The sequence below is a fragment of the Oncorhynchus clarkii genome, chromosome 21 (genome assembly GCF_045791955.1).
Source record: "Oncorhynchus clarkii lewisi isolate Uvic-CL-2024 chromosome 21, UVic_Ocla_1.0, whole genome shotgun sequence".
Taxonomy (NCBI): Eukaryota; Metazoa; Chordata; class Actinopteri; order Salmoniformes; family Salmonidae; genus Oncorhynchus; species Oncorhynchus clarkii.
In genome coordinates, this window is record NC_092167.1 from 32,102,904 (window position 1) to 32,130,704 (window position 27,801).

Consider the following 27,801-nt stretch of genomic DNA (forward strand, 5'->3'; position numbering starts at 1 on the left):
AGCGCTATCCACGCTATCCATCAGCGCTATCCACGCTATCCATCAGCGCTATCCACGCTATCCATCAGCGCTATCCACGCTATCCACGCTATCCATCAGCGCTAGTGGCCGAGGCACATTGATTATGTCTGCGTCTCAAATGGCACCCTATTCCTTATGTACACTCTTAGAAAAAAGGGTGCTATCTAGAACCTAAAATGGTTATTTGGCTGTCCCCCTTTCCACAGAGGGTTCTACATGGAACCCAAAAGGGTTCTTCAAAGGGTTCTTCTATGGGGACAGCCGAATAACCCTTTTTTTCTAAGAGTGTAGTGCTGTGCACTACTTTTGACCATAGGCTCAAGTCAAAAGTAGTGCAGTATATAGGGAATAGCGTCCCATTTGGGAGGTATCCAATGTGTAAAACTATAGGGCCACTTCTCCCCTGCAGGGAATAGGTGCTGTTCGCTCAGGAAACAGTTTTTATGTGTTTAGTCACACTATCAACTACTGTGTGTGTGCCTGTGCCTATCTTGCTATAAACCAGTGACTGAGATGATTTTCTCTGAATACATCAGTGGACACACAGTCTTATGTTATGTGCTTGATTTTGTGATATTTTTGTACATACAGTTGAAGTCGGAAGTTTACATACACCTTAGCCAAATACATTTAAACTCAGTTTTTCACAATTCCTGACATTTAATCCTAGTAAAAATTCCCTGTTTTAGGTCATTTAGGATCACCACTTTATTTTAAGAATGTGAAATGTCAGAATAATAGTAGAGAGAAATATTTATTTCAGCTTTTATTTCTTTCATCACATTCCCAGTGGGTCAGAAGTTTACATACACTAAATTAGTATTTGGTAGAATTGTTTATCATGGGTCAAACGTTTTGGGTAGCCTTCCACAAGCTTCCCACAATAAGTTGGGTGAATGTTGGCCCATTCCTCCTGACAGAGCTGGTGTAACTGAGTCGGGTTTGTAGGCCTCCTTTATTACGCACACTTTTTCAGTTCTGCCCACAAATGTTCTATAGGATTGAGGTCAGGACTTTGTGATGGCCACTCCAGTACCTTGACTTTGTTGTCCTTAAGCCATTTTGACACAACTTTGGATGTATGCTTGGGGTCATTGTCCATTTGGAAAACCCATTTGCGACCAAGCTTTAACTTCCTGACTGATGTCTTGAGATGTTGCTTCAATATATCCACATAATTTTCCTACCTCATGGTGCCATCTATTTTGTGAAGTGCACCAGTCCCTCCTGCAGCAAAGCACCCCCACAACATGATGCTGTCACCCCCGTGCTTCACAGTTGGGATGGTGTTCTTTGGCTTGCAAGGCTCCCCCTTTTTCCTCCAAACTTAACGATGGTCATTATGGCCAAACAGTTCTATTTTTGTTTCATCAGACCAGAGGACATTTCTCCAAAAAGTATGATCGTTGTCCCCATGTGCAGTTGCAAACCGTAGTCTGGCCTTTTTATGGTGGTTTTGGAGCAGTGGCTTCTTCCTTGTTGAGCGTCCTTTCAGGTAATGTCAATATAGGACTCGTTTTACTGTGGATATAGATACTTTTGTACCTGTTTCCTCCAGCATCTTGACAAGATCCTTTGCTGTTGTTCTGGGATTGATTTGCGCTTTTCACACCAAAGTACGTTTATCTCTAGAAAACAGAACGCGCATACTTCCTGAGTGGTATGACGGCTGTGTGGTCCCATGGTGTTTATACTTGCGTACTATTGTTTGTACAGATGAACGTGGTACCTTTGGGCATATGGAAATTGCTCCCAAGGATGAACCAGACTTGTGGAGGTCTACAATTTTTTTTCTGAGGTCTTGGCTGATTTATTTTGATTTTCCCATGATGTCAAGCAAAGAGGCACTGAGTTTGAAGGTAGGCCTTGAAATACATCCACAGATGCACCCCCAATTGACTCAAATTATGTCAATTAGCCTATCAGAATCTTCTAAAGCCATGACATAATTTTCTGGAATTTTCCAAGCTGTTTAAAGGCACAGTTAACTTAGTATATGTAAACATCTGACCCACTGGAATTGTGATACAGTGAATTCTAAGTGAAATAATCTGTCTGTAAACAATTGTTGGAAAAAATGACTTGTGTCATGCACAAAGTAGATGTCCTAACCCACTTGCCAAAACTATAGTTTGTTAATGTAACTTCTTATGGCTGCAGGGGCAGTATTGAGTAGCTTGGATGAAAGGTGTCCAGAGTAAATTGTTAATATATGCACATTATTATTAGTATTGGATAGAAATCACTCTGAAGTTTCTAAACCTGTTTGAATGATGTCTGTGAGTATAACATAACTCATATGGCAGGCAAAAACCTGAGAAGAAATCCAAACAGGAAGTGGGAAATCTGAGGTTGGTCGATTTTCAACCCAGCCTCTATTGAATACACAGTGGGATATTGGTTATGTTGCACTTCCTAAGGCTTCCACTAGATGTCAACCATCTTTAGAAACTTGTTTGAGGATTCTGCTGTGAAGTGGAGGCTCGTAAGAACTGTTTGAGCCAGGTGTCTGGCAGATTGCCACAGGCTCTGAGGCGCGGTCACGAGAGAGTTAGCTCTCGTTCCATTGCTTTTCTACAGACATAGGAATTCTCCGGTTGGAACATTATTGACGTTTTATGTTAAAAACATCCTAAAGATTGATTCTATACTTAGTTTGACAAGTTTCTACAGACAGTAACGGAACTAGGGAACGCGCATCATGACTTTGGGTTTGTTTACCAAACGTGCTCACAAAAGAAGCTCTTTGGACATAAATGATGGACATTATCGAACTACATCAAACATTTAATGTGGAACTGGGATTCCTGGGAGTGCATTCCGATGAAGATCATCAAAGGTAAGTTAATATTTATAATGCTATTTCTGACTTCTGTTGACTACCCAATATGGCGGATATCTTTTTGGCTGCTTTGTTGTCTGAAAGCTCAGACTCAGATTATTGCATGGTTTGCTTTTTCCGTAAAGTTTTTTTGAAATCTGACACAGTAGTTGCATTAAGGAGAAGTGTATCTATATTTCCATGTCTAACAATTGTATTTTCGACATTTATAATGAGTATTTCTGTAAAATGATGTGACTCTGCAATATCACGGGATGTTTTTCGAACTAGTGAATGTAACGCGCCAATGTATACTGAGATTTTTTAAATATAAATATGCACTTTCTTGAACAAAACATATATGTATTGTGTAACATGAAGTCCTATGAGTGTCATCTGATGAAGATCATCAAAGGTTAGTGATTAATTTTATCACTATTTGTGCTTTTTGTGACTCCTCTCTTTGGCTGGAAAAATGGCAGAATTTTTCTGTGACTTGGCGGTGACATAACATAATCGTTTGTGGTGCTTTCGCTGTAAAGCCTATTTGAAATTGGACACTTTGGTGGGATTAACAACAAGATTACCTTTAAAATGGTATAAAATACATGTATTATGAGATTTCTGTTGTTTGAATTTGGCGCTCTGCACTTTCACTGGCTGTTGTCATATCAATCCCGTTAATGGGATTGCAGCCCTAAGAAGTTTTAGCAAGACATTTGTGGAGTGGTTGAAAAACGAGTTTTAATGACTCGAACCTAAGTGTATGTAAACTTCCAACTTCAACTGTACATCATTTTATTCTACAAATTGTGGTTATTAAGTGATCATGATTAATGTTATTATTGCATAGACTAAAACATCTAAAAAGCATTTTCTTCAAAACCCTGTAGCAATGCCTTTCCTCGTATATCAAAAGAAATGGCTGTCTGAGATCACACAGCAACAGTTCTCTCCCTCTGTAGACATATTGTTCTGTTCTGGAGCTGTTTTATTTCCAGAATGCAGCAATAGCAAGCCTGGACCAAGATATGTTTGTGCTGTCTTGCCAACACAGCAAGATTTGGCAAAACTGCACAAAGAGATCGGGGACCAGGATAGAAGAGTCTCACCCCAATTAGAGAGAAGTGCTGTAGTCAGTACTTGGCAGTTTGCGGAGCCTTCATACTCTCACACCCTTTCATTTATTTACAGTGCATTCGGAAAGTATTAAGCCCCCTTGACTTTTTCCACATTTTGTTACGTTACAGCCTTATTCTAAAATTGATCAAATAAATGTTTTCCCTTATCAATCTACACACAATATCCCATAATGACAAAGTGAAAACAGGTTTTTAGAAATTTTAGCAAATTTATTACAAATGTATTACATAAGTATTCAGACACTTTGCTATGAGACTCGAAATTGAGCTCAGGTGTATCCTGTTTGCATTGATCATCCTTGAGATGTTTCTACAACTTGATTGGAGTCCACCTGTTGTAAATTCAATTCATTGGACATGATATTGGAAAGGCACACACCTGTCTATATAAGGTCCCAAAGTTGACAGTGCATGTCAGAGCAAAAAACAAGCCAAGAGGTTGAAGGAATTACCCATACAGGATTGTATCGAGGCACAGCCTTTATGGTAGAGTGACCAGACGGAAGCCATTCCTCAGTAAAAGCTGTGGGATGTTTTTCAACAGCAGGGAAGGGGAGACTAGTCAGGATCGAGGGAAAGATGAACAGAGCAAAGTACAGAGATATCCTTGATGAAAACATGCTCTATAGGATATCCTTCCAACATTACAACGATCCTAAATACACAACCAAGACAATGCAGGAGTGGCTTCGGGACAAGTCTCTGAATGTCCTTGAGTGGCCCAGCCAGAGCCCAGACTTGAACCCGATCAAACATCTTTGGAGAGACTTGAAAGTAGCTGTGCAGCAACGCTCCCCATCCAACCTGACAGAGCTTGAGAGGATCTGCAGAGAAGAATGGGAGAAATTCCCCAAATACAGGTTTGCCAAGCTTGTCACGTCATACCCAAGAAGACTGGAGGCTGTAATTGTTGCCAAAGGTGCATCAAGAAAGTACTGAGTAAATTATCTGAATACTTATGTAAATGTAATATTTCAGTTCTTTATTTTATATACATTTGCAAAAAAAAACAAAACTGTTTTTGCTTTGTCATTATGGGGTATTTTGTGTAGATAGATTGATGAGTGAAAAAAAACTATTTAATCCATTTTAGAATAAGGCTGTAACAAAATGTGGAAAAAGTCAGTGGGTCCGAATACTTTCCGAATGCACTGTTTAACGTGGATAACAGCATGTAGACAGAGACTGCCTGCAGTACCCCCTCAATCCACATGGAGGAGCCCTAACTCAGTGCAGTGTAGGGCACTTGCTACTGCTATGTCGCATTGATGCAGCATCTTTCCTATAGGCTTAAAAGCAGGGCTACTCTCTGCAGAGCAAGCAGGTTAGGGAAATAAATAGATCTAGCAACAGTTCGCACAAAATCTGGGATCCATACGTCCCCTCCTCTTTTACATACTCACCTGCATTGCAACTTTGGCTTGCGTCCCAAATGCCACCCTATCAATAGTAGTGAACTATGTAGGGAATAGGGTTCCCTGCATACGCAACCCTGGTTGAACCATCATTCACCATCCAGCCAGGCTAAAGAAGCCATCCTTATGTCACAACTCTGACTGAACTGAACACACCCAGTCCGGACTCATTCCCCCTTCTGTTCTCTCTCTCTCTCTCTCTCTCTCTCTCTCTCTCTCTCTCTCTCTCTCTCCAAGCACTTTGAACTCTTTCTTCACCTTAATAAGTGTTTGGTTTCTTGAACAAGTTTTATAAATGGGAATAGGGGATTTTAGTAGGTCTTAGGGAATGACAAACTGACACCTTGGACTGGCATGGAGTGCTGTAGAGAGGTATTACTGGCTCGCATGGTGCAGTAATAGGAGACTCAATACTTTTTAGTAGGTCTTAGGAAATCTCTAGAGAGCCATAGACTAGAGGTTGCCAATCATTGGTTTTACAGGCCCGGTGCATGGCTTGTTTGTGTCAGAGAAGATGAAAAAAGCAGACAATCAGGAACCTTATGATGAGTAAATGGGGGAATCTGCGATTGGTACATTCATTATTATTTATAATTTTTTTGCAAAACCCTGGCAGGGTGGCCCTTTCTTATCGCTTGAACTGCAGATTTCCCCTTTAATGGGGGAATCACATCCTCACAGATGCACTGCCTGAGAATCAGGCAGATTTTCTGCTGAATCACTCAAATGGATCTTGGCAGTGGAGCAGAGCAGCCTCCTCTTGTCTCAGAGGGTGCATCCCAAATGGCACCCTATTCCCTTTAACGTACACTACTTTTGACCAAGGATGTACCCTGAAGATGCTCTTTCATCAACAGCCCCCTTTCATCTGTTCCTGTGAACCCCCACTAAATCGTTATTACCGTTTTAAGTGTTCCCTGCATACAGTTCAGTAAGAGCTCTCTCTCTCACGCACGCACGCACACACGCATATGCATAGACACACACACTAAGTGTTTAACCTCGCAGAGGTTTTCCAACCTTATTTGACCCCCCAGTACAAATTTAGCACCACCACCGCCCACAGCCCATGGATGAGCATTATGCAAACCAAAACCAGGACATGGTAACTAAGCAAATACATATTTGCTGCGGATGGTGATTTGTTTCCTTGTGGGAACAGGGCAGAGCAGAGGTCACAGGAAGTGACTCTTCTTCCCTGTATCTCTGCCAGAAGGCTTATGTCATCAGTAACGCTGATGCCACACGAAACAATCTGGAAGCATTTCCTGTTGCTTACAACAAAGTGGCATCTGGGTTGCTCTGTGTGGTATGTCACCCCCCCCCCCCCCTCCCAGTTGCATCACATACACTTGAAATCACTACTACCTCACGCAACTGACAAAAAAGTTGACATGACTCGTTTCATTAGTGTAGTAGCAGTATGTGATTGCATTATGGACCTCTCTCTGCCAAGAGGTCCAGGCTTTTATGGCACTCCTGTTCCCCTTCAATGGCTACAATGTTAGCAAACAATCGAGTAAAACAAGCTTATATTTTGGTTTATAATGGGGTAGTCTATCGCACGACAGTCGAAGTTAGGCTACCTCAGAGGCTTTTAGAAATTATATTCTTCAAGAATCAATGGTTATACAGTGCCTTGCGAAAGTATTCGGCCCCCTTGAACTTTGCGACCTTTTGCCGCATTTCAGGCTTCAAACATAAAGATATAAAACTGTATTTTTTTGTGAAGAATCAACAACAAGTGGGACACAATCATGAAGTGGAACGACATTTATTGGATATTTCAAACTTTTTTAACAAATCAAAAACGGAAAAATTGGGCGTGCAAAATTATTCAGCCCCTTTACTTTCAGTGCAGCAAACTCTCTCCAGAAGTTCAGTGAGGATCTCTGAATGATCCAATGTTGACCTAAATGACTAATGAGGATAAATACAATCCACCTGTGTGTAATCAAGTCTCCGTATAAATGCACCTGCACTGTGATAGTCTCAGAGGTCCGTTAAAAGCGCAGAGAGCATCATGAAGAACAAGGAACACACCAGGCAGGTCCGAGATACTGTTGTGAAGAAGTTTAAAGCCGGATTTGGATACAAAAAGATTTCCCAAGCTTTAAACATCCCAAGGAGCACTGTGCAAGCGATAATATTGAAATGGAAGGAGTATCAGACCACTGCAAATCTACCAAGACCTGGCCGTCCCTCTAAACTTTCAGCTCATACAAGAAGAAGACTGATCAGAGATGCAGCCAAGAGGCCCATGATCACTCTGGATGAACTGCAGAGATCTACAGCTGAGGTGGGAGACTCTGTCCATAGGACAACAATCAGTCGTATATTGCACAAATCTGGCCTTTATGGAAGAGTGGCAAGAAGAAAGCCATTTCTTAAAGATATCCATAAAAAGTGTTGTTTAAAGTTTGCCACAAGCCACCTGGGAGACACACCAAACATGTGGAAGAAGGTGCTCTGGTCAGATGAAACCAAAATTGAACTTTTTGGCAACAATGCAAAACGTTATGTTTGGCGTAAAAGCAACACAGCTCATCACCCTGAACACACCATCCCCACTGTCAAACATGGTGGTGGCAGCATCATGGTTTGGGCCTGCTTTTCTTCAGCAGGGACAGGGAAGATGGTTAAAATTGATGGGAAGATGGATGGAGCCAAATACAGGACCATTCTGGAAGAAAACCTGATGGAGTCTGCAAAAGACCTGAGACTGGGACGGAGATTTGTCTTCCAACAAGACAATGATCCAAAACATAAAGCAAAATCTACAATGGAATGGTTCAAAAATAAACATATCCAGGTGTTAGAATGGCCAAGTCAAAGTCCAGACCTGAATCCAATCGAGAATCTGTGGAAAGAACTGAAAACTGCTGTTCACAAATGCTCTCCATCCAACCTCACTGAGCTCGAGCTGTTTAGCAAGGAGGAATGGGAAAAAATGTCAGTCTCTCGATGTGCAAAACTGATAGAGACATACCCCAAGCGACTTACAGCTGTAATCGCAGCAAAAGGTGGCGCTACAAAGTATTAATTTAAGGGGGCTGAATAATTTTGCACGCCCAATTTTTCAGTTTTTGATTTGTTAAAAAAGTTTGAAATATCCAATAAATGTCGTTCCACTTCATGATTGTGTCCCACTTGTTGTTGATTCTTCACAAAAAAATACAGTTTTATATCTTTATGTTTGAAGCCTGAAATGTGGCAAAAGGTCGCAAAGTTCAAGGGGGCCGAATACTTTCGCAAGGCACTGTATATTAGGATGGAAGAACTGGATACCGAGATTTCTCGATCAATCTCCTGCCCATTCCCCGATAAAAATAATGAGTGGAATCTGGACCAATAATATAGGCTTACAATTTCTATGGCGCACTAATGCAAAAATACAAAACATGTGGAAATGGACATATCAACTATCTGGCTTCATTCATACATTAGACCCGTCATCACAACAGCCTACCAAATTTATGCTGGCCTACTCAACATGAAGTCTCCAATAGAAAACAGAAAACACTGCTTACTTGCATGACTTCTATAAAATGCATTGACGACTATCATGTGTAGGCTACACGCGACCTCTCGACGCAGTTAGGCAATCTCCAACTCACATTCACAAATACCCTAACTTTAGCTGTGTGGCTCTGGCTGTCCGAAATATGAACTGCGGCCCAAACGTTGCACCGCGGCGCTATCCATGGTGCTGAATCTAGCGCAGCGTCGGATATGCCACAAAAAACGGGTTATCATAAAGTAAAAACAGCCACAACCTTTCCTAATTCCCCTGATAGCCAGATGAAACATGGGAGAGAAAACCGTTAAAGGTAGGCTAAAACGATTGTAATTTTCACTAGGCTGTAATCATTAATATTTTAACAGTCGGCCAACAGTAATTCATAGGCCATTAAAACTAGGCTACACCAACGAAACAGTGTGGTGACTTTGAGAGAACTTTTAGTTGATTAAATTGCAGCAAATTCAACAAGAAACCGTTCGATTCCTTTAAAGCCTATATTAATCCATTTACAGTGGTACATCTTCTTCTCTGGTAGACCTACATGCTTTTAAATATGCCTACCATTTTCGGTTTGAACAGGAATACCCGGGATAACCGGGAGGGGGTTGCAATTTGGTAGATTCAACCCTTGTATATATAATTAATTTAACAGTAAAAAATAAAAAAGTATGGACTAATTGCTGATTGACGCTTTAATCGCTACATTACCACCCCACTACATGCTCTCTACTCTCCAACTTTGGAATGCACCATTTTATCAGGAGGATACCCCTCCCCACTATTCTCCTCTGGAGTGGAAACCCCCCAGTGTGTGTAAACTCTTCATGATGTGTCATTGCTCCCAACAATACATCAAAGTTTTACTATCCAAAAATGGATTCCCCTTCAAAATCAATTTTTTCCTAAAACGAACCCTTAACCTAACCCTAACCTTAACCCAAAACCCTGAAACTAAACCGAACCCTAATTGTAACCCTAAACCTAAAATAGCCTTTTTCCTTGTGTGAAAAAAAAAGAAGCCCCCACTTCTCTGAATGATCCATGTTTTACTATCCTTGTGATGGACTTCTGGTAAAAAACAAACCACACACACACACACACATTCTATGTCAGCAACGAGTGACTTAGTTAGTGGTGACAATGACAATCTCTGCCGCTGTCCTGTTTCTGTAACAGATCTTCCAAGGCTGAATATTCCTGAAAATGCCAGTCTGCCATTCGGATACTTTCGACCAACAGAGATGCTACTGGCATGGGTGGCCGGCTGCAGTGCTGCCACCATGAATAAATTATATTTTTACATTTTAGTCATTGGGCAGACATTATTATCCAGAGCAACTTACAGTAGTGAGTGCATACATTTTCTGACTTTTTCGTACTGGTCCCCCTGCAGGAATCAGGGGGAGTGCCATGCTCTACCAACTGAGTCGCATAGGACCACACGGGATATGCATCATAATGCATTAAATATGCATATATATACATTTTTTATATTTATGAATAACTCATTAGAGGCCGATCTATGAATAAAGCCCTGACCAACCACGATTAAATATTCACTGGATGAAGATACACAAGGGTGAAGGAAGAGAGAGATGGATGGAGAGAGAGGGGGGTGGTGGAGAGAGAGAGAGGGGGGGGGGGAGAGGGGGGGTAGAGAGAGAGCGAGAGGGACGAATAGAGAGAGAGGGAAGGCAAAGAGAGGAGTAGAGAGAGATAAGGGGGAGAAAACCACATGCTTTGGATTTTGAGGGAAGAAGTTCTTCAGGGAGGTTAGGGGTTGTGGAGAGAAAATCAGCAGGGAGGGTCCCACTTAAATGTACAATCTGCAATATTTACCGCTGAATATTTACCGCCCATCCCTCAGCATTATAGTGAAACAAGTGGCGGGCGGAGCTGCCGTTTGGCTGGAAGTAAGGATTAATGATTGTGGCTTTAAAGACTGCTTCAGAGGTGTGAGGAGAGCAGCAGAAGAACACTGCTCAAACATTTATAAGCTCTCTCTTTCCCTCCCTCTCTCTATATATCTCTCTCCCGCCGGCCGCCCTCCCTATCTCTATGCATCTCTCTCCCGCCCGCCCTCCATATCTCTATATATCTCTCTCCTGCCCTCCCTCCCTATATATCACACCCTACAGTGCATTTGGAAAGTATTCAGACCCTTTGACTTTTTCCACATTTTGTTAGCCTTTAAATCAAATTTTTCCTCATCAATCTACACATGCCTCCCGAGTGGCACGGTGGTCTAAGGCATCACTACGGATCCAGGTTCGAACCCGGGCTGTGTCGCAGCTGGCTGCGACCGGGAGACCCATGAGGCGGTGCACAATTGGCCCAACATCGTCCGGGTTAGGGGAGGGTTTGGCTGGCTGGGATGTCCATGTCCCATCGCACTCTAGCGATTTCTTGAGGCAGGCCAGGCGCATGCATGCTGACTTCGGTTGCCAGCTGTACGGTGTTTCCTCTGACACATTGGTGTGGCTGGCTTCCGGGTTAAGCGAGCAGTGTGTCAAGAAGCAGTGCGGCTTGGCGGCGTCGTGTTTCGGAGGACACATGGCTCTTGACCTTGGCCTCTCCCGAGTCTGTATGGGAATTGCAGCGATGGGACAAGACTGTAACTACCAATTAGATAGCAGGAAAAAGGGGTAAAAAGTACCACAAATTAAGAGTCTTCCCAGAGCTGGCCGCCCGGCCAAATTGAGCAATCGGGGGAGAAAGTCCTTGGTCAGGGAGGTGACCAAGAACCCGATGGTCACTCTGATAGAGCTCCAGAGCTCCTCTGTGGAGATGGGAGAACCTTCAAGAAGGAAAACCATCTCTGCAGCACTCCACCAATCAGGCCTTAATGGTAGAGTGGCCAGACGGAAGCCACTCCTTAGTAAAAGGCACATGACAGCCCGCTTGGAGATTGCCAAAAGGCACCTAAAGACTCTCAGACCATGAGAAAACTAAATTGAACTCTTTGGCCTGAATGCCAAGCGTCATGTCTGGAGGCAGCAACCATGCTGTGGGGATGTTTTTCAGTGGCAGCGACTGGGAGACTGATCAGGGTTCGAGGGAAAGATGAACGGAGCAAAGGACAGAGAGATCCTTGATGAAAATCTGCTCAAGAGCTCTCAGCTCCTCAGACTGAGGGCGAAGGTTCACCTTCCAACAGGACAGCGACCCTAAGAACAAAGCCAAGACAACGCAGGAGTGGCTTTGGGACAAGTCTCTGAATGTCCTTGAGTGGCCAGAGCCCAGACTTTAACCCGATCGAACATCTCTGGAGAGACCTGAAAATAGCTGTGCAGCGACACTCCCCATCCAATCTGACAGAGCTTGAGAGGATCTACAGAGAAAAATGGGAGAAACCCCCCAAATACAGATGTGCAAAGCTTGTAGCATCAGACCCAAGAAGTCTCGAGGCTGTAATTGCTGCCAAAGGTGCTTCAACAAAGTATTGAGTAAAGGGTCTGAATATTTATGTAAATTGATTTATAAATTTTTTTGAAAAAAAAAGTTTTTGCTTTGTCATTATGGGGTATTAATAGTATGTAGATTGATGAGGGGGAAAAAACATTTTATCAATTTTAGTATAAGGCTGTAACGTAACTATATGTGGAATAAATCAAGGGGTCTGAATAATATCTGAATACACTGTTTATCTTGATCTCTCTCCCTCGCTCTCTCTTCACTGGGTTCTGGGTGTTTGCATGCAGCCGGTAGAGCTTGTGGCATGTTCTCTTATGTATCTGCTGACACCTGGTATACACAGGATGTGTCCCAAATAGCACGCTTTTTCCAATATAGTGCACCACTTTTAACCAGGGCCCATAGGACTTTGGTGAAAACTAGCCCACTGTGTAGTGAATAGGATGCCATTTGGGACACAGCACCAGCCAGTCAAGACAACCCTGTATCTCATTTTTAAAGAGCTGGGTCTTCGCTTTCAAGGATACCGCCGCCCTCTCTCTCCCTTCCACCATCTCTGTGTCTCTCTTTCATTCTGTTAGTTTAATCTTTACCTCACCTTTCCCCTAACTAGCTCTGTCCCTATCTCTCCCTTTCACCTTCTATCACCCCCCGTTCAGTCCCAGTCTCCCCTTTTCTCTATCAATCTATATCTCTCGCTCCCTCTCATCCTGGTCAGAGCCTGTAGCATGCATGCATGCACACACACACGCACGGAAACACACACACACACACACGCACACGCACACGCACACACACACACACACACACACACACACACACACTCTGCCCTCAGAGTAGTGGGTGTCTCCGGCAGACAGGCTGGGGCATGGTGCCCAGGGGGACAGGGGAAGTGGGCACTAATGGCTGGCAGAGAGGATGATGACTGTGTGGTAACAGTGTGTGTATTTGTGTGTGTGTGTGTGCAGGGGGGGGGGGGGGGGGTAGTGTGGTAACAGAACAGTGGAAACCCTGGGACAAGGACTAGAAATATCCTGCAGCCAGACAGGTTATAAATAGACAGTGTTAGACAGTGTTTTAGGAAACATTGGCACCGCACATGCACGTACATAGACACACATGCACGTGTACAGGCGCGTGCATACACACAAACAAACAAACACAGATCACAGAAAAAGAAAGATGTCAAAGGTCAGGTTGAAGATAATCAGAACTATATGTGGGCAGGGCTATAGCCAGTTGTTCTATGTCCCAATAAAGAGTGGACTTACACACCAGTCTCTTTTACAAGTTCTTTGGGAGTGATGGGTTGACTCCCAAATGGCATCATATTCCCTATTTCGGGCCCATAGTGCTCTGGTCAAAAGTAGTGCACTATGAATAGAGTGCCATTTGCGACGCAGAACAGTGCTCAGGAACAGACCGTCCTAATTCGTTCCCTACCCCTTCCCCATTGGCTCTAACCCTCTTGGATGTTTGCAGTACAGAACGGCAACCCTTCATGTTGTTTCAATGGTTTGCAGACCTGTAGTTGTCTCCACTGCAGCCTCGAGAAAAGCACTGACTGAGCTCCCCTTTATCACTCTGTTATTTGATCTAACCCTGAAATATAACAAAAAGATGTAGCCTATATTTATATGTATAGCACCGGTGCTAGGACACTAATAGGCCTAAGCAACAGTTGAGGAAAGAATGTAGGCTAAGGCATGTAGTCTAGCCCAGTGCTTAATTTGTACATTTGGAGGTGCTGGACACATGGAACACAAAGTTAGCCAGAGACGGGGTGACCTAGGGTGCTCTGAGGTACCAGAAGGCGTGAAAACAAAATTCCCTTTATAATAAAGCATTGCATGCATTATCATGCTTTTGCGTACTGTCATAGATCAGTAAAGTAAAGGCGCTTGCAGAAGTTGTACACATGGGGGAAAGAAATTGTAGCCTTGAGTTCGGGAAAATGTGGCCTTTTTGTAAACGGATTTCATGCCATTCTACATACTTTTAGATGACTGGAGACTTTAGAAGAATATGTTTTAATACCTCACAAATTATCAAAATGACAGGCTATTTTGAAACGAACAAAATAAGAATCTGAGATCAATAAAAACGACCTTGTCTTGAATCCATCAATAGCCTAGACCTAGGTGTGTGATGACAAACATATTGTACAATATGAGGAGTAAATTATAGTCCTAAACAAGCTTTCCAGTTTCACGGACTCACTCAATGACGCTCAGCTCACTCACCGACGATGGGCCGATGCGCTCTTGCCAAAAGCTCTCTCTTGTCTTACTTGGTAAAAAAACATGTTTGTTCGTTCAATAACTTGGTAGCCTACAGACAGAATAGTCTTCTCTTGTTAGCAGGATCCATTTGCTTTCCAACCTGTATTTTCGTCGCAATCGTATTTTAAATATTTACGAAAGGTCTGTTTTAGCTGCATGACTGACACATTTGCCGCGTGTTCCCGACTGTAGGCATGCTTCTTGATCGGGCTACACACAATCCACAGCTAGGAAATGTTGTTAAATAAACTATTAATCATCAGTGGCTAATTATAGGCCTACTATTTGTGTAATATTCGTAATCATTTCATTTATTTCTTAACAGACAGCAGTAGTTATATAACTGGCAAATGTATTTCAATTTATCATGGGTGTTGCAGCACCTCCAGAACACTTCGCGCCGCTATGATTCTATAAGGAAATAAATGATGAAGTGCAACGCTGGGGAGATGAAAGTTGCAGGCTCATGTCTATCAGAGTAGTGAGAGAGGGATCGTAGAAAGTTAATCTCATTGTAGTTCTGTGCGAGATACTGGCGCGCTTCTCTCTCTCCCCACAGCAATGTCCAAGCGTTGGTTTAATAAAGGCTACAAAATTGCGCAAAGCATTAACCCAGGCACATTACGTTTTTTAGGGGCCAGTCAGGAGTATTAGAGTCAACTTGGTCTCATTATAATTTTTTACATTGGAAACAGTGGAAATAATTGTTCATTCCAAGAGAGGTACCGGATCCTGCAAATGGGTTCCGGAACGAAACAGTCCCAAATTGAGAGGTGCCGGATCCTGATCCGCACATGCTCCTTTCGTTCCATCTGCAGGTGGAGCTTCCGAGTTGGTGGGAAAAGGGCGTTCCAACTCTGACGTCACCCCATTGAAGTTGAAATATAGAACGGTTAAGGTTAGGTAAGGGTTACGATAAGGTTAGGGTAAGGTATTGATTAAGGCTAGGGTTTAGGGTAGGGATGTCCCAATAATCCCGGATAGCAGTAACATTCAGTTATGGTTAGGGTGACAGTATCATGCTGTGTAAAATGGCTGTTCTTGGGCGCGAGAAACCAGCGCTATATCTAGGCCTAGGCTACCGCAAAGGGATACTCTGCCGCGTGTGTATGTTTTGTGGTTTGCGCTACACGTCGACGACCTGTGTGTGTGTGGGTGGGGGGTGCGATTCTAGTCTAAATCCATCCTATAAAAATGCATTTTCTTCAGCGTTAGGTTCAGTGAAACTTTATCCGTTGTGATAAGCCTATGTATTGCTCACGGGCGCAACATCGCATTCTGATCGATAAATCCAGTGAGGCATTGGCCTATGGCCAGAATTAAATAGAACACTGAATTAATGTTAACAGTGAATTAGGCGATAGCCAATGTGAATGAATTAGCTTTTTTTTAACAGTGAACGTAGCCTAGGCTGTGACTGTGGCATAGCCTACAAAGTCAGATAATTATGTGAATTAATGAATGATGATACACCAAAACGCTATCGTAAGGAAACTGTCTGGAGAAAGAACGGGTGAGGCGAGAGTATAAAGCCGGGGAGGAATCACTGCAGTGCAGCAGAACTGTCAGTCAAGATACCGGGTATCGAAGGAGGCACACAGCCGGGAGGAGCGAAGCGCCGCGCCATAACCAGACCTTAACATAGGACAGTCAGTCAGTTCCCCAACCATTCCCCGTACAAAGTCCAACCATCACCAACTGCCCTTTATATATTTTGACGCATCAAAGCTCATGTGTCCTCATATGAACGTGTCTTATCCGTTCTGTAAAGACGTGTCATTTCAGTCATCCAAGAAGAGGGTCTGGCGCAGCTCCCGCTGCAGGTGCACTGGTGCAGGCCGGGTTGTTTGGGGTGAGCTTCAAAGGGCTCCATTAGCCTACCGGTTCAGAAATACCCTTACGCAAGCCCACCCTCCCCGTCCCACTCAAACACACGTGTAGAATTTCGCTGGAACAATAAGAGGAATGTTGAGGTTTTTAAAAGAATTTGACGGTGTGCCTCTCTTGTCTCTATCCGCCTATCACAATCGAATGGCGTAGCGCCTCAGCCAATGTGCACGCTATGTGGACCACCCCGGCCCCTGAATCTGAATGCATCCACTACGGCCCATTATAAATAGGGTAAATGTTTTCCTGCAACCCTTGGTCATGCAGAAACGCTCAGGGTTGCAGCAGAAACACTCCCCGTCTTTTTTCTTTCCATATTTATAAACGCATCATATCCCATTTATATTATTTCTGAGGTTAAAGTTCTTTGAGGCCAGTTGCATGCATTGTTCGTCTCCAAAAATGGTTTGCGAGACTAAAATTGTTGCGGATGAACACGATGTCATACAAGGGACCAAAAAAGATTCTATTATCGTTTCCTCCTCGCAAATGTGGACTTCTTCCACACCGGCACCGAATCCGATCGAGGAAAATGATGTGAGGAAAGATACGGTTTTTATCCGTGAGTTTGAGCGCACGGACCATGTGGAAGTGCGCCGCATCTTTTACGAGGGGATCATGGAGAGAATCCCTAACACCGCATTCAGAGGCATATTACAGCAAAGTCAAACCCAATTCTTATATGTTCTTCTGACACGTAAGTGACAAGATTTCCCATATACTTAACGATTTACTGGCCTGAAATTCGTTAAAAGTTGCCATTACCCATTGAAAAACTATTTTCATTTTACCCATGTATTTACAAATGATTCTTGTCAAAGACATTATGAATAACCCATCCATACTAACACATGAAAACCAATTATTGTAAAAAATATATATATATCTTTTTTTTAAAAGTTAGAAGTGAGTTGAAATTAAGTTGAAGGAAAGCCATAATCTGTTGGAGCATCGAAATGTCAATTGATAATTCGTTGACCTCTTTTCTTTCTTTTTAAAGTGCTTTATTCATTTAATGGCACAAATACACGCTAGGTGAAACTTTCATCAAGAGGAAAAGGATTTCACATTATACAAATTCAATAACAACAAATACATTGAGTAATTGTCGATTTCTTCTCGAGTTCGTGTGTGGATGTGTGTTGGATCTTCGATACCGGCATGTAGCGTAGCTCATGTGCAGCACCGCATCAAACCGCTACACAAAGGCATGGTTAAAACGCATGGTGCATGTAGCGGGTGGGCCTGTTTGGTGTGCATGTAGGGGGCAATGATGTCAGTTGCCGGTTAGGTTGGATGCATTAATTAATTCATAGAATGTGAGGATTGGCCCACAGTGTGCGCTAGCGTGCACCAATTGCACCCTATCACCAGTTTCCATCATCATAGGCTACACACATGTGTTTTACTGTGCCTGCAGGCAGTGCGTTAATGCACCACCACCACTAGCCATGTGTGCATTGTTGGCATAGTTTATAATTAATTAGTGGCGATGTTAATTTCGTAAATTTCCCCATGTATGATATGCATGGGTGTTCTTATGGCACACTTGATCCATATGGTCAGACTCATTACACATAGCTTAGTCTATGATGTGAATGAATGGCATTACGCACCAAATTTCGAATAACAATTCACCACAACATGTGTTAGGCTATATATATTCCATAATCATTATTGTCATTTAAATGTACACCATCTAAAACAATCCTTTTTTTTTACACCTCATGCCTTTGTCTGTGCCGTGGTAAGTGACCTTAATGACCAACAAAACATCTCACATAAGCCTATTTCACTGTTGACATTTTGTCTGAAAATGTGTGTATAATTGTTTTATTTATTTAACCTTTATTTAAAGTGCTTTAATATGAATATGACGCTATAATTTAGGACCACGTCGCTACAATGTAGCCTAATGTCTATGTTGACAGTAAGCACGCCATGTCGTGGTGCAATGGAGTTAAAGATGTTTGCATGGCAGACCAGACGACAACATAATGCTGCTGCACAGCCTGTCTGTGTGGTGGGTTCCACTCTGGCGCTTCCGTGCGGCCAAACCAGAGAAATAGGCTACTCCAAAAATCACTGACTGTAAATGGACCAGAGATGATATTGATAGGCTGTGTGGAATATCTGTTTGCATCCAGTCATATAAATACATAGACTCAACAAAGGATGTCATGTGATGTTTGCTCGTCGGTTGTCAATCGCCTTCTCTACAGTAAACAAAATGTGTGATATTAGGGACTGATCTTTATTTTTAAGCAACTTATTTTTTGGAATGTCACTGTTTGGTTATATAATATATATTATGTGTGTGACTTCCGCCAAAATCCAACATTTGATTCTCTTTTCTGACAGGTATCGTTTATTTTTCTTCCTTATCTCCATAGTAATGTGCTTTGTTGTGAGCAAATCCCTCACGCTGACCAGCTGTGCGCCGTTCGTTCTCATGGCCGCGCGCTACTTCTACAGCAGCAAAGTTATCCACAACTATCTGGCCTGCGCTCTCCGAACTGACATGGCGGACATCGAGGAGTATTACATGAAACCCACAGGTAAGAGGGCTAGTGGGAGATTGGACACAAAACATAAACTATATATAATCTGTGGAAATGTATGATCTGTTGTCTTTGTCAGCATATAAAGTTCATCCACAGACATTAAGCTTTTAGTGAATTATGGGATTTAAAAAAAATGATGGGATACAAAACATAGCTCTATGCAAATATGGAATCACAGACCCTTTGAAAGTATCCAAATGACCCCCCCCCCCCCCCCCACACACACACACATGCACACAAACACACACAAAGTATAGAGTCTCTCTCAGTGTCATAGGCTCTCCCTGCCTGTATTAAGCACAGCAGGAGTTGGATAGTGACAGCATGGCTGCATTCCAAATGGCACTCCATGCCCGACACAGCACAGTAACTGATCAAAACTAGTGCACTATGTAGGGAATATAGGGTGCCATTTGGGATGTAACCTGTGTGTTCAGAAACAGAGGCAGTCTGCCTGCCTATTAAGTATGCAGGGCGACTCGCTCCGCTCTACTTAGTTACAGAGGGAGCCAGGGCACACCATGCTACTGGGCCTATTGATTCTGAGATGGAAACTGCTGATACACTTTCTGCAGCAGTCTGTCCACTCTGTGTCGGCCAAGCCTCATTGGAGTCATTTCCTCAACTATATTCCCTAACTAGGAAAATCAATCACTCTCTTATGAACTTCTTATCCATTCTGATAAGAGGAATTGAGCTGTGACCACACTTCCTCCTGGTTCCGTTCCAAAACGTTGGGCTATAATCAAATCAAACCTTTTTCTCTCTCTAAAACACACACACACACACACACACACACACACACACACACACACACACACACACACACACACACACACACACACACACACACACACACACACACACACACACACACTTCCATTCACCCTACATTTTGGGGTCAGTCGGACCCTATTTGCGAAGCTACTTAAGGGCAGGTGTTCGTTAAGCCCTTCATTGATTCTTGTCTTTGTCTTTCGCTTTGTGTCCGGCAGCTACAGTTATCCACTGTGTGTGTGTGTGTGTGTAGGAGTCACACAGGATATTAATGGGATTAACCGCTGCAGGTCTTTTTGTGTGTGTTTGTATGTGTGAGCGTGTGGGTCTGTCAGATAGAGACTGTGTGTGTGTGTGTGTGTGTGTGTGTGTTTTAGAGAGAGAAAAAGGTTGGGCAGTGTGTGTGTGTGTGTCAGTAGTCAGTGAGTCATACAGTGCAGGGTGAGAGGGCCAGTCACTGACACGATGAGCAGCAACACGGTTATGTCTACCGGCCTCAACTAGCCAGGAAAAAGATAAATATGGTTATCTCTTCTTCAGTGTGTGTGTGTGTGTGTGTGTGTGCGTTTATTCATCCCACTGTCACTGAAGGCCAGCTGTTTCTTCAGTCCTCTGCTCAGCTCATAGGTGTGTGTGTGTGCATAGGACTTACCAGGAACAATAGGGGCATTTGGGGGGGGGTTAACTAGGGATTCTTAACAACAAATGAACCAGGACATTCATTCTACCAGCATGAGTTCTCCCTGAAATCCCTTTGGTACTATCAACCAATCAATACATTCTGTTTCATTAACCAACCAATCAATCCCCTTTACTGAATCATCTGGACTGTACATATACACCACTGTGCTGTTGTCTATACCAAGCATACACAATTAACAGTAACAAGGCCTTATAGGATGTTATACAAGACATATCGATCGGTGTGAATCAAGGGGCCAGGGTTCCTGTCTGGAAGCACAGTTTCTACCCCTTCTACCGCGCGTGTGAAGTTGGGCCGTGTAAACAGGCTGCAACCCGGATATAGACGGTCCATGAATCGGCGTATGCGAACTTGAGTACATAATGTTGAAAACAACGGTCGGACATCTTGGATGCAGTCTCCAGTTCTTTTATAGCTTAATGGCTTGAATAGGCACAAGGCAAAACCAAGCTCCTTGACCTACTGCACAACAGGACAGTATAAAGCTTGGGTCCAATCCCAAATGTTACCCTATTGCCGTTGGGCTCTGGTCAAAAGTAGTGCACTATGTAGGGGATAGGGAGCCATTTGGGACGCAACCGAGGGGATAAGTAGGTGGGCCAATGTGTCTCCACACTACAGTCACCTGGTTCCATCCTGAGCCCCAGAGCAGTGATAACACTGGCCAGATGGGTTGTTATCAGCATATCTGATTCTGGCCACGGAGTGTGGGCACGTGTGTGTGGTGATAGGGGTTGCCGGGTAGAGTACAGACAAAGGTGAGGTAGTTACACACAGTAGATACACGTTGCACCTATCTTTCCACTCCCTTTCTTCCTCCTGTCCCTGTTGAGAGAGAGAGAGAATTCTTTATTCTCCATTCTCCATCCACTGAATTTATGTTCTATAAATGTCATAGCAAATCTCAGTAAGCGTCTTATTCATTCATTATACAATGACGCAGCCAAACACACGTCAATAGCACAGAACCGCTCCTCAAAAAACATATTTTTTTTGTTGTAGCTCTGTTTGCTACAGTCTGAGACTGCTATCGTTGAAGTCGTTTGTGGTGACGAGGGGCGTTGTACCAAACAAAGTCATCAGCGATTGGATCGTCTCTAACCAATCAGCGTATCAAAGCCAATGACACATTTTCAAACTACAGTGTGTTCTGACTCTGGCCCAACCCATCGGTTTGTGGACCAATCAGACGGCCCCGAATGTGTTCGCATTCGGTGAATGGTCAGGGAGGTTCTCAGATCCAGACTCATCGTGGAGAAGAAACTAACGTCCACGGGCGTGGCGTGTACGCGGGCGTGGCGTAGCATTTGGCCGGAGCAAGGAGTCTGTAGCTAGGCAACAATGGACACACACCAGAAGCAAAATAAGATGTTAACAACATTATAGTTTCTGAACACTATAGTTAGTCACTCCCAGGTGACCAATACAATCTTTAATGGATGTCCAATAATGTGGTCCGATCTTGCGGGTGAGTATGCGGGTGAGACTCACAGACAATAGCACTTCTTCCTCTGCCTTATGCCACATTATCTTCGAGGTTCATAAAAAATGGTTTTGGGTAGAGCTTTAAAGGAAGAGGAGGGGGGGAGGGACTTTTTATGATCCCTCCTAGCCTCTGACCCTAGGATTGAGAGGACCTAAATTGGACAAGTGTACACACACACACACACACACACACACACACACACACACACACACACACACACACACACACACACACACACACACACACACACTGATTAGCCCGGGCAGGGTAGTTAAATTAATGGGAAAAGACCAGTGCTGCAGCCCCTTTAAGTGATTAATGCTCCTACACTGCTCCTCTCAGAGCTAATGGAGCTGTAACGGAGAACGAGTGCAGGCTGGGTGTGTGTGTGTGTGTGTGTGTAGTTGGTTGTAACGTACAAGGGGCAGGAAGTATTATGTATGACTGGACACAGGTAGATATGGTGGAGCTTGTTGGTCTTGAGATCTGTGTGTTTGGGCATGTGCTGTGTGTGCCCGTATACCTTCATGTGTGCAAACGTGTGTGTGTGTGTGTGGATGTGTGTATGTAAGCATGTGTATGTCCCTGGTCTCCTTGTCCGAGTCTCATCTGTCAGGGTGTGGTACAGATGTCAGGCAGATCCATACTCCCAACATGCACTCTGTTCCCAGGGGAGGGAGCATTCCACGTGGGGGGAGGGGTCTGTGACTTGGGGAGTGAGGAGGCCACGCACTGCAGATATCACACCTCACACTGCTCTCCTGCACACACACACACACACACACACAGGCACGCTTAACCCTAAAATAGGGATGATCTGTAACGAGCATGAACGCACACACACTTTCAGCGGACACAAGATGTTAATGAGCTTTTGTTTCATCTTAGACACACGCACAGTCAGGGTGTGCGCCGTCTAGACTCAACGCTTATCAACTGAATTACCCTCATATGTTTCAACGGAAAGGATAGACACTAATCTTGTTAAGCACAATAAAAAGGGAGGGGGTTCATAGTCGTGTCATAACGCCATATTTAACTGTCTCCAACCCAATGCACATGCATGGCAGGTAGCATGTTCTTTTCCTTTAGCAGTTAGAAGAGAAAAGGCCGTCAAAATAAATCCTGAGTAAAAAATCTGTACGTTTAGAGCGCGTGTAAGCTCTCTCTCCTTCCTTACCGCCATGAGATTTTATCTGCATCTTTCAAGTCGACCCATCCCTCCCCCTTTTGGTCGGTGGTAGAGTCCTCTTAGCCTGGTTAAATCCAAGAACCCCCCCCCCCCCGCGCTCATCTTGGTCTGGCCCGGGTCTATGATAGATCAGCTACCTTGTCTAACCCCCAACCCCTCCCTGTTTCCCCCTCCCCATCTACCAATACAGGAGGACTGAAGACAAATGAATGTCCTACATGCTCTATGATCCTGCTCTCTAGTCTAGCTATCTCCTCTCATTCTCGTTCTACATATCTGACTCTTAACCAGCAGATCCCTTCTTCTCATAGCCCCTGCTTCCCAAAGGAGAGGGAGAGGGAGAAGAAGGAGGAGAAGGCTCGCTTCGGAGATTCTCCGACCAACCTTTATTTCGTCACGGCGTCAGACACAGGACATGAGTGTATGTCACTGTCTCAGGCCCCTCCACACACACACACACACACACACACACACACACACACACACACACACACACACACACACACACACACACACACACACACACACACACACACACACACACACACACACACACACACACACACAGAACTAGGGCTGGCGTGCCTGGTTGTCCCGTCCCGTGCTGACTGTTGGCACAGGCCCTGCTCAGACAGATGGTGACGGCTTCAGTTTCAGAGGCGTGGCCGTCCCTTCACCCCCCTCCCCCTACCTTCCCCCTTCCTCTTTGTAGCCCCCCAGAGACAGGGCCTCTGGGTAACTAACACATCATGCTCTCTTCTGAGATAAAGCACTGGAAACTAAAGTCTGATTTTGAATTAGCTATCACATCGTGAGTATAAGGTCAATTATCACCACACTGTTAGATTTCTGGGGGAAAATTACGTGAAACTTAACCTTTAACAAAAATGAAAGACGCTGACACGGTACACCGTACCTTGAGTGAATCTGCCCCTTCCAAAGTGTAGCTATTCCAAAGACACCTCATACATTCTCCTGCGTTGGGACTACAGACAAGGAAGAGTCAACACAAGAAGTCATTGTCTGACCCACTCTGAACCCTGCACACAGAATATGACCAAGGTCAAATGGGGAAAATGTCCCGGCCCACCATTCACTCTGCTTGCAGATCTAGCTGCCTGCTACTGCCTCCCCAGCTGTGATGCCCACATGTCATGGAGTGTGTGTCTGGATCAGCAGGCTTGTTACCGCGGCGACCCTGCCGCAGGACATCTGACAGTTGTTTTATTCAATCAAACACTAATCCAATGAATCCCACAGGGCCCTTTAAATCCCTCATAACGTTGGCTTCCAGCACATTCGCATCGTTTCCCCACTCGCCCCATGACGCGATGTGTTTGAGAGAGTGTGCTTGTGTGTCTGGTATGTGCGTGTGTGCGAGTCTCAGATTGTGTGTGTCGGTGACCCTTTGGCAGATGGACACACAGGTTTTACATTCACCAGTCAGTCAGTCAGTCCCAGAAAAGGCAGAATATTCTCAGTGCTGTACTTGACTACAAGGACATGTCACCAATACCGCTGACATTGACAAAATGCTATTTTCAGCAACAGTTTACTGTTGCATCCGTGCAACACATTTTGCCTGCTGAAGGAAAGAGAAAAGGTCAGAAGTTTTCACCTTGTAGTTCTTGGAGGGGTTTGCAAATCCAAAATCAACTTGGGGAGACGGTTTATCAGAATGAGGATATATATAGTAAGCCGGTCTTCTTTACAACGACTTGTCCAGCGTCCTCCCAACACGGTACTGTACCGACCCCTTTACACTGTAGATACTGTAGCTACGACACACGGACGACAGCGCTGTACTCTCACGTTACAACAGAGGCTGACAGGGAATCTTTGTACTCTCGTCGACGCTACTACTATCTGGCATGCTGACACACGGCAGGCACGGACTTAAGAATACGTTACGAAGTTGAGCAGAAAACATTTCAATACTGTATAAAACTGCTTTTACTATGACTGAGACCAGGAGGCTTTTTTTTCTCCCCCTGGTCAGGTTACATTGTGGACGAACATTTCACTGTTGACGTGTCTTCCTTCTCTGTCCTGTGTGCCTGTATTTGTCTGTCTGTCTGTCTGTCTCTCCCTGAGGGTCTAATCGCCCTAACGTTGAGGGACAGCTCGGGCCTACGACTGTACTTTTCATTATGAGCATCTCATCTCAGAGCAAATAATGCTATTAAGCAGTTAGCGCCAGCCTCTGTCGGCTTTTAATTTCACTCTGCCTACCTCCCTCATTCTCCAGTTGATTCTCTCTCTCATGCTCTTTATCTCTCTGATACACTTCACTTCAGTCGCCAATGGAAACACCAGCCGCCGCTATGTGACCGGAGTGTTTCGTGTGTAGAATCCCTCCTTCCTTACTTCCTTTTAGTAGATCCATCCAGTTAGTGGGTTTGACAAGGCCATAACTGGCATATCTTACCAAAAGGACAGACTCTCTCATACAGCTCTATAATGTGTGTGCCAGGGCCATGCGATATTCCACCTCACTTTCTTGCACCCACATTAGTACTTGCTTTTTTTTCCTTCCCTTGCCCTGATTCTGCTGACAGGGGCTATTTCGAGGAAAAAGGTCTACCTGCAATATGTGTCTGTTTTCTTCCCCCTCCTAACCTTAGTCTGGAAGTAGCTCTGCGTAGGAGCTATGCTGAATGACTCAAATGTAAATGATACATTGCTATGTTGTTGTCCAAGCAGCTAGCCTGTCCTTACCACAGGCTTTACGCCGGTCTTACCAACACTCTTAGACAACAAAAAAAGGCCATCTAGAACCTAAAAGGGTTCTTTGGTTGTCGCCATAGGACAACTCTTTTGGGTTCCGTGTGGAACCCTTTCCACAGAGGGTTCTACATGGAACCTCAAAAGGGTTCTACAAAAGGTTCTCCTACGGGGACAGCCAAGAGTGAACCATTCTCATGTTTGCCATCTTAACTGCATCACATGGTCGTGTTCATTGACAGAAGCCATTGTAAAGCAACCTCTAATTGCTCTATAATCTGAACTCATTAACACCAGTCCGTAATTGATGAGATATCCCGATACACATGAGCAGTGGTGCCGGGTTAAAGCCACAATCTGCCGTTTCACAAGCCTAGGCTGCCACCTTGTAAGCATATTTCATTCAAATGGCCTTTGAACAGCAGGAAATATTGCAGATTGTGGCTTTAATGATTGTTGTACTGGCCATAGTTAGGGGATGGGAGTCCACTCTACATTTGATCCACCCAGCCAGAGGCTCTGAGGTCTGTGATGTGTGATGAATGACATGTTAATGTTAGCTGGCCTGCAATGAGGTCCCAGGGTTATGGCAAATAGTATAGGGGGCTAATGGGGCAGCTCTGCTCACTTCTTATTGAGTCAGTCCTTCACTGAGTCAACCAGTAGTCCAATAAGGACAGCCGTGGTCCGTGGGCAGTCATAGGTCCGGCTGCCACTCCCTTATTGCTTCAGCCCCTTCACATCAGGTCGTTTGGGGTTTAAATGTAAAGTATGTATTCTGTCAGATTTGTGTTGGTGCTGTTGGCAGTGGTATGTGATATGTGTTGTGTTGGTGCTGTTGGCAGTGGTATGTGGTATGTGTTGTGTTGGTGCTGTTGGCAGTGGTATGTGATATGTGTTGTGTTGGTGCTGTTGGCAGTGGTATGTGATATGTGTTGTGTTGGTGCTGTTGGCAGTGGTATGTGATATGTGTTGTGTTGGTATAGTGTGTGTGTCTAACTGGGCTCTCTGGTCCTCCAGGCTCGTGTTTCTGGGTGGCAGTGCTGGAGGGTCAGGTGGTCGGCATCGTGGCGGCGCAGGGCCGGGAGGACGATAACACGGTGGAGCTGCGCCGCATGTCGGTGGACTCGCGCTTCCGCGGCAAGGGCATCGCCAAGGTGCTGGGGCGCCGCGTGCTGGAGTTCGCCGTGCACAACAACTACGCCGCCGTTGTCCTGGGAACCACCGCCGTCAAAATGGCCGCCCACAAGCTGTACGAGTCACTGGGCTTCCGGCGGACGGGCGGGAGCGAGGACTACATGCTGCCTGGCATGAGCGGCTCGCCGCTAGAGAGGCTCTTCTTTCAGATCCGTTACCAGCGTTACCGCCTGCAGCTCCGCGAGGAGTGAGGGGTGAGAGAGGGAGAGAGGGATGGAAAGAGAGAGCAACGACACCTCCTCCTCGAAGCAGAGCCCCTCGCCCGACGAGCCTTGACCAAGTCCCCGATCAATCTTATACTCCTCTGACAACTTTATTTTGTATCAGTTACTTCTTCTTGCTACTTACCACTACTATGTCTATTCAATATTTCTAAGTCATTAACTTATGGGTTTTTGTTTTACATTTTAGATTTAGTGTTTTACCCCCCCCCCCCCCCCCGCCTTTGAGTAAATTATTTTGCCTATTTTCCCGTCCTTTCCTGTTGTAAGAAAAAAGAATCCCTAACATATATCACCATCCCATTCCTATTCAAATGACATCATCAATTGAGTGTTCCCGTTGCTTTTGATAGAAATTTGATTGCAATCAGTTTTTCGATCACCATGACAAAATCACCCCCCCCTCCCCCTTCCTTCCTTCCACCCTCCCTT

At 44.4% G+C, this 27,801-nt stretch overlaps 1 protein-coding gene across 1 annotated transcript; it reads left to right on the top strand.

The window, feature by feature from the left end:
- Window positions 1-16,796: 16,796 nt before the first annotated feature.
- Window positions 16,797-27,563, top strand: LOC139379405 (N-acetylaspartate synthetase-like). The gene is made up of 3 exons (XM_071122213.1): window positions 16,797-17,202; window positions 18,899-19,063; window positions 26,972-27,563. Exons 1-3 carry the CDS (start codon window positions 16,887-16,889, stop codon window positions 27,337-27,339), a joined length of 849 nt encoding a protein of 282 aa, XP_070978314.1. The 5' UTR covers window positions 16,797-16,886; the 3' UTR covers window positions 27,340-27,563.
- Window positions 27,564-27,801: the final 238 nt, after the last annotated feature.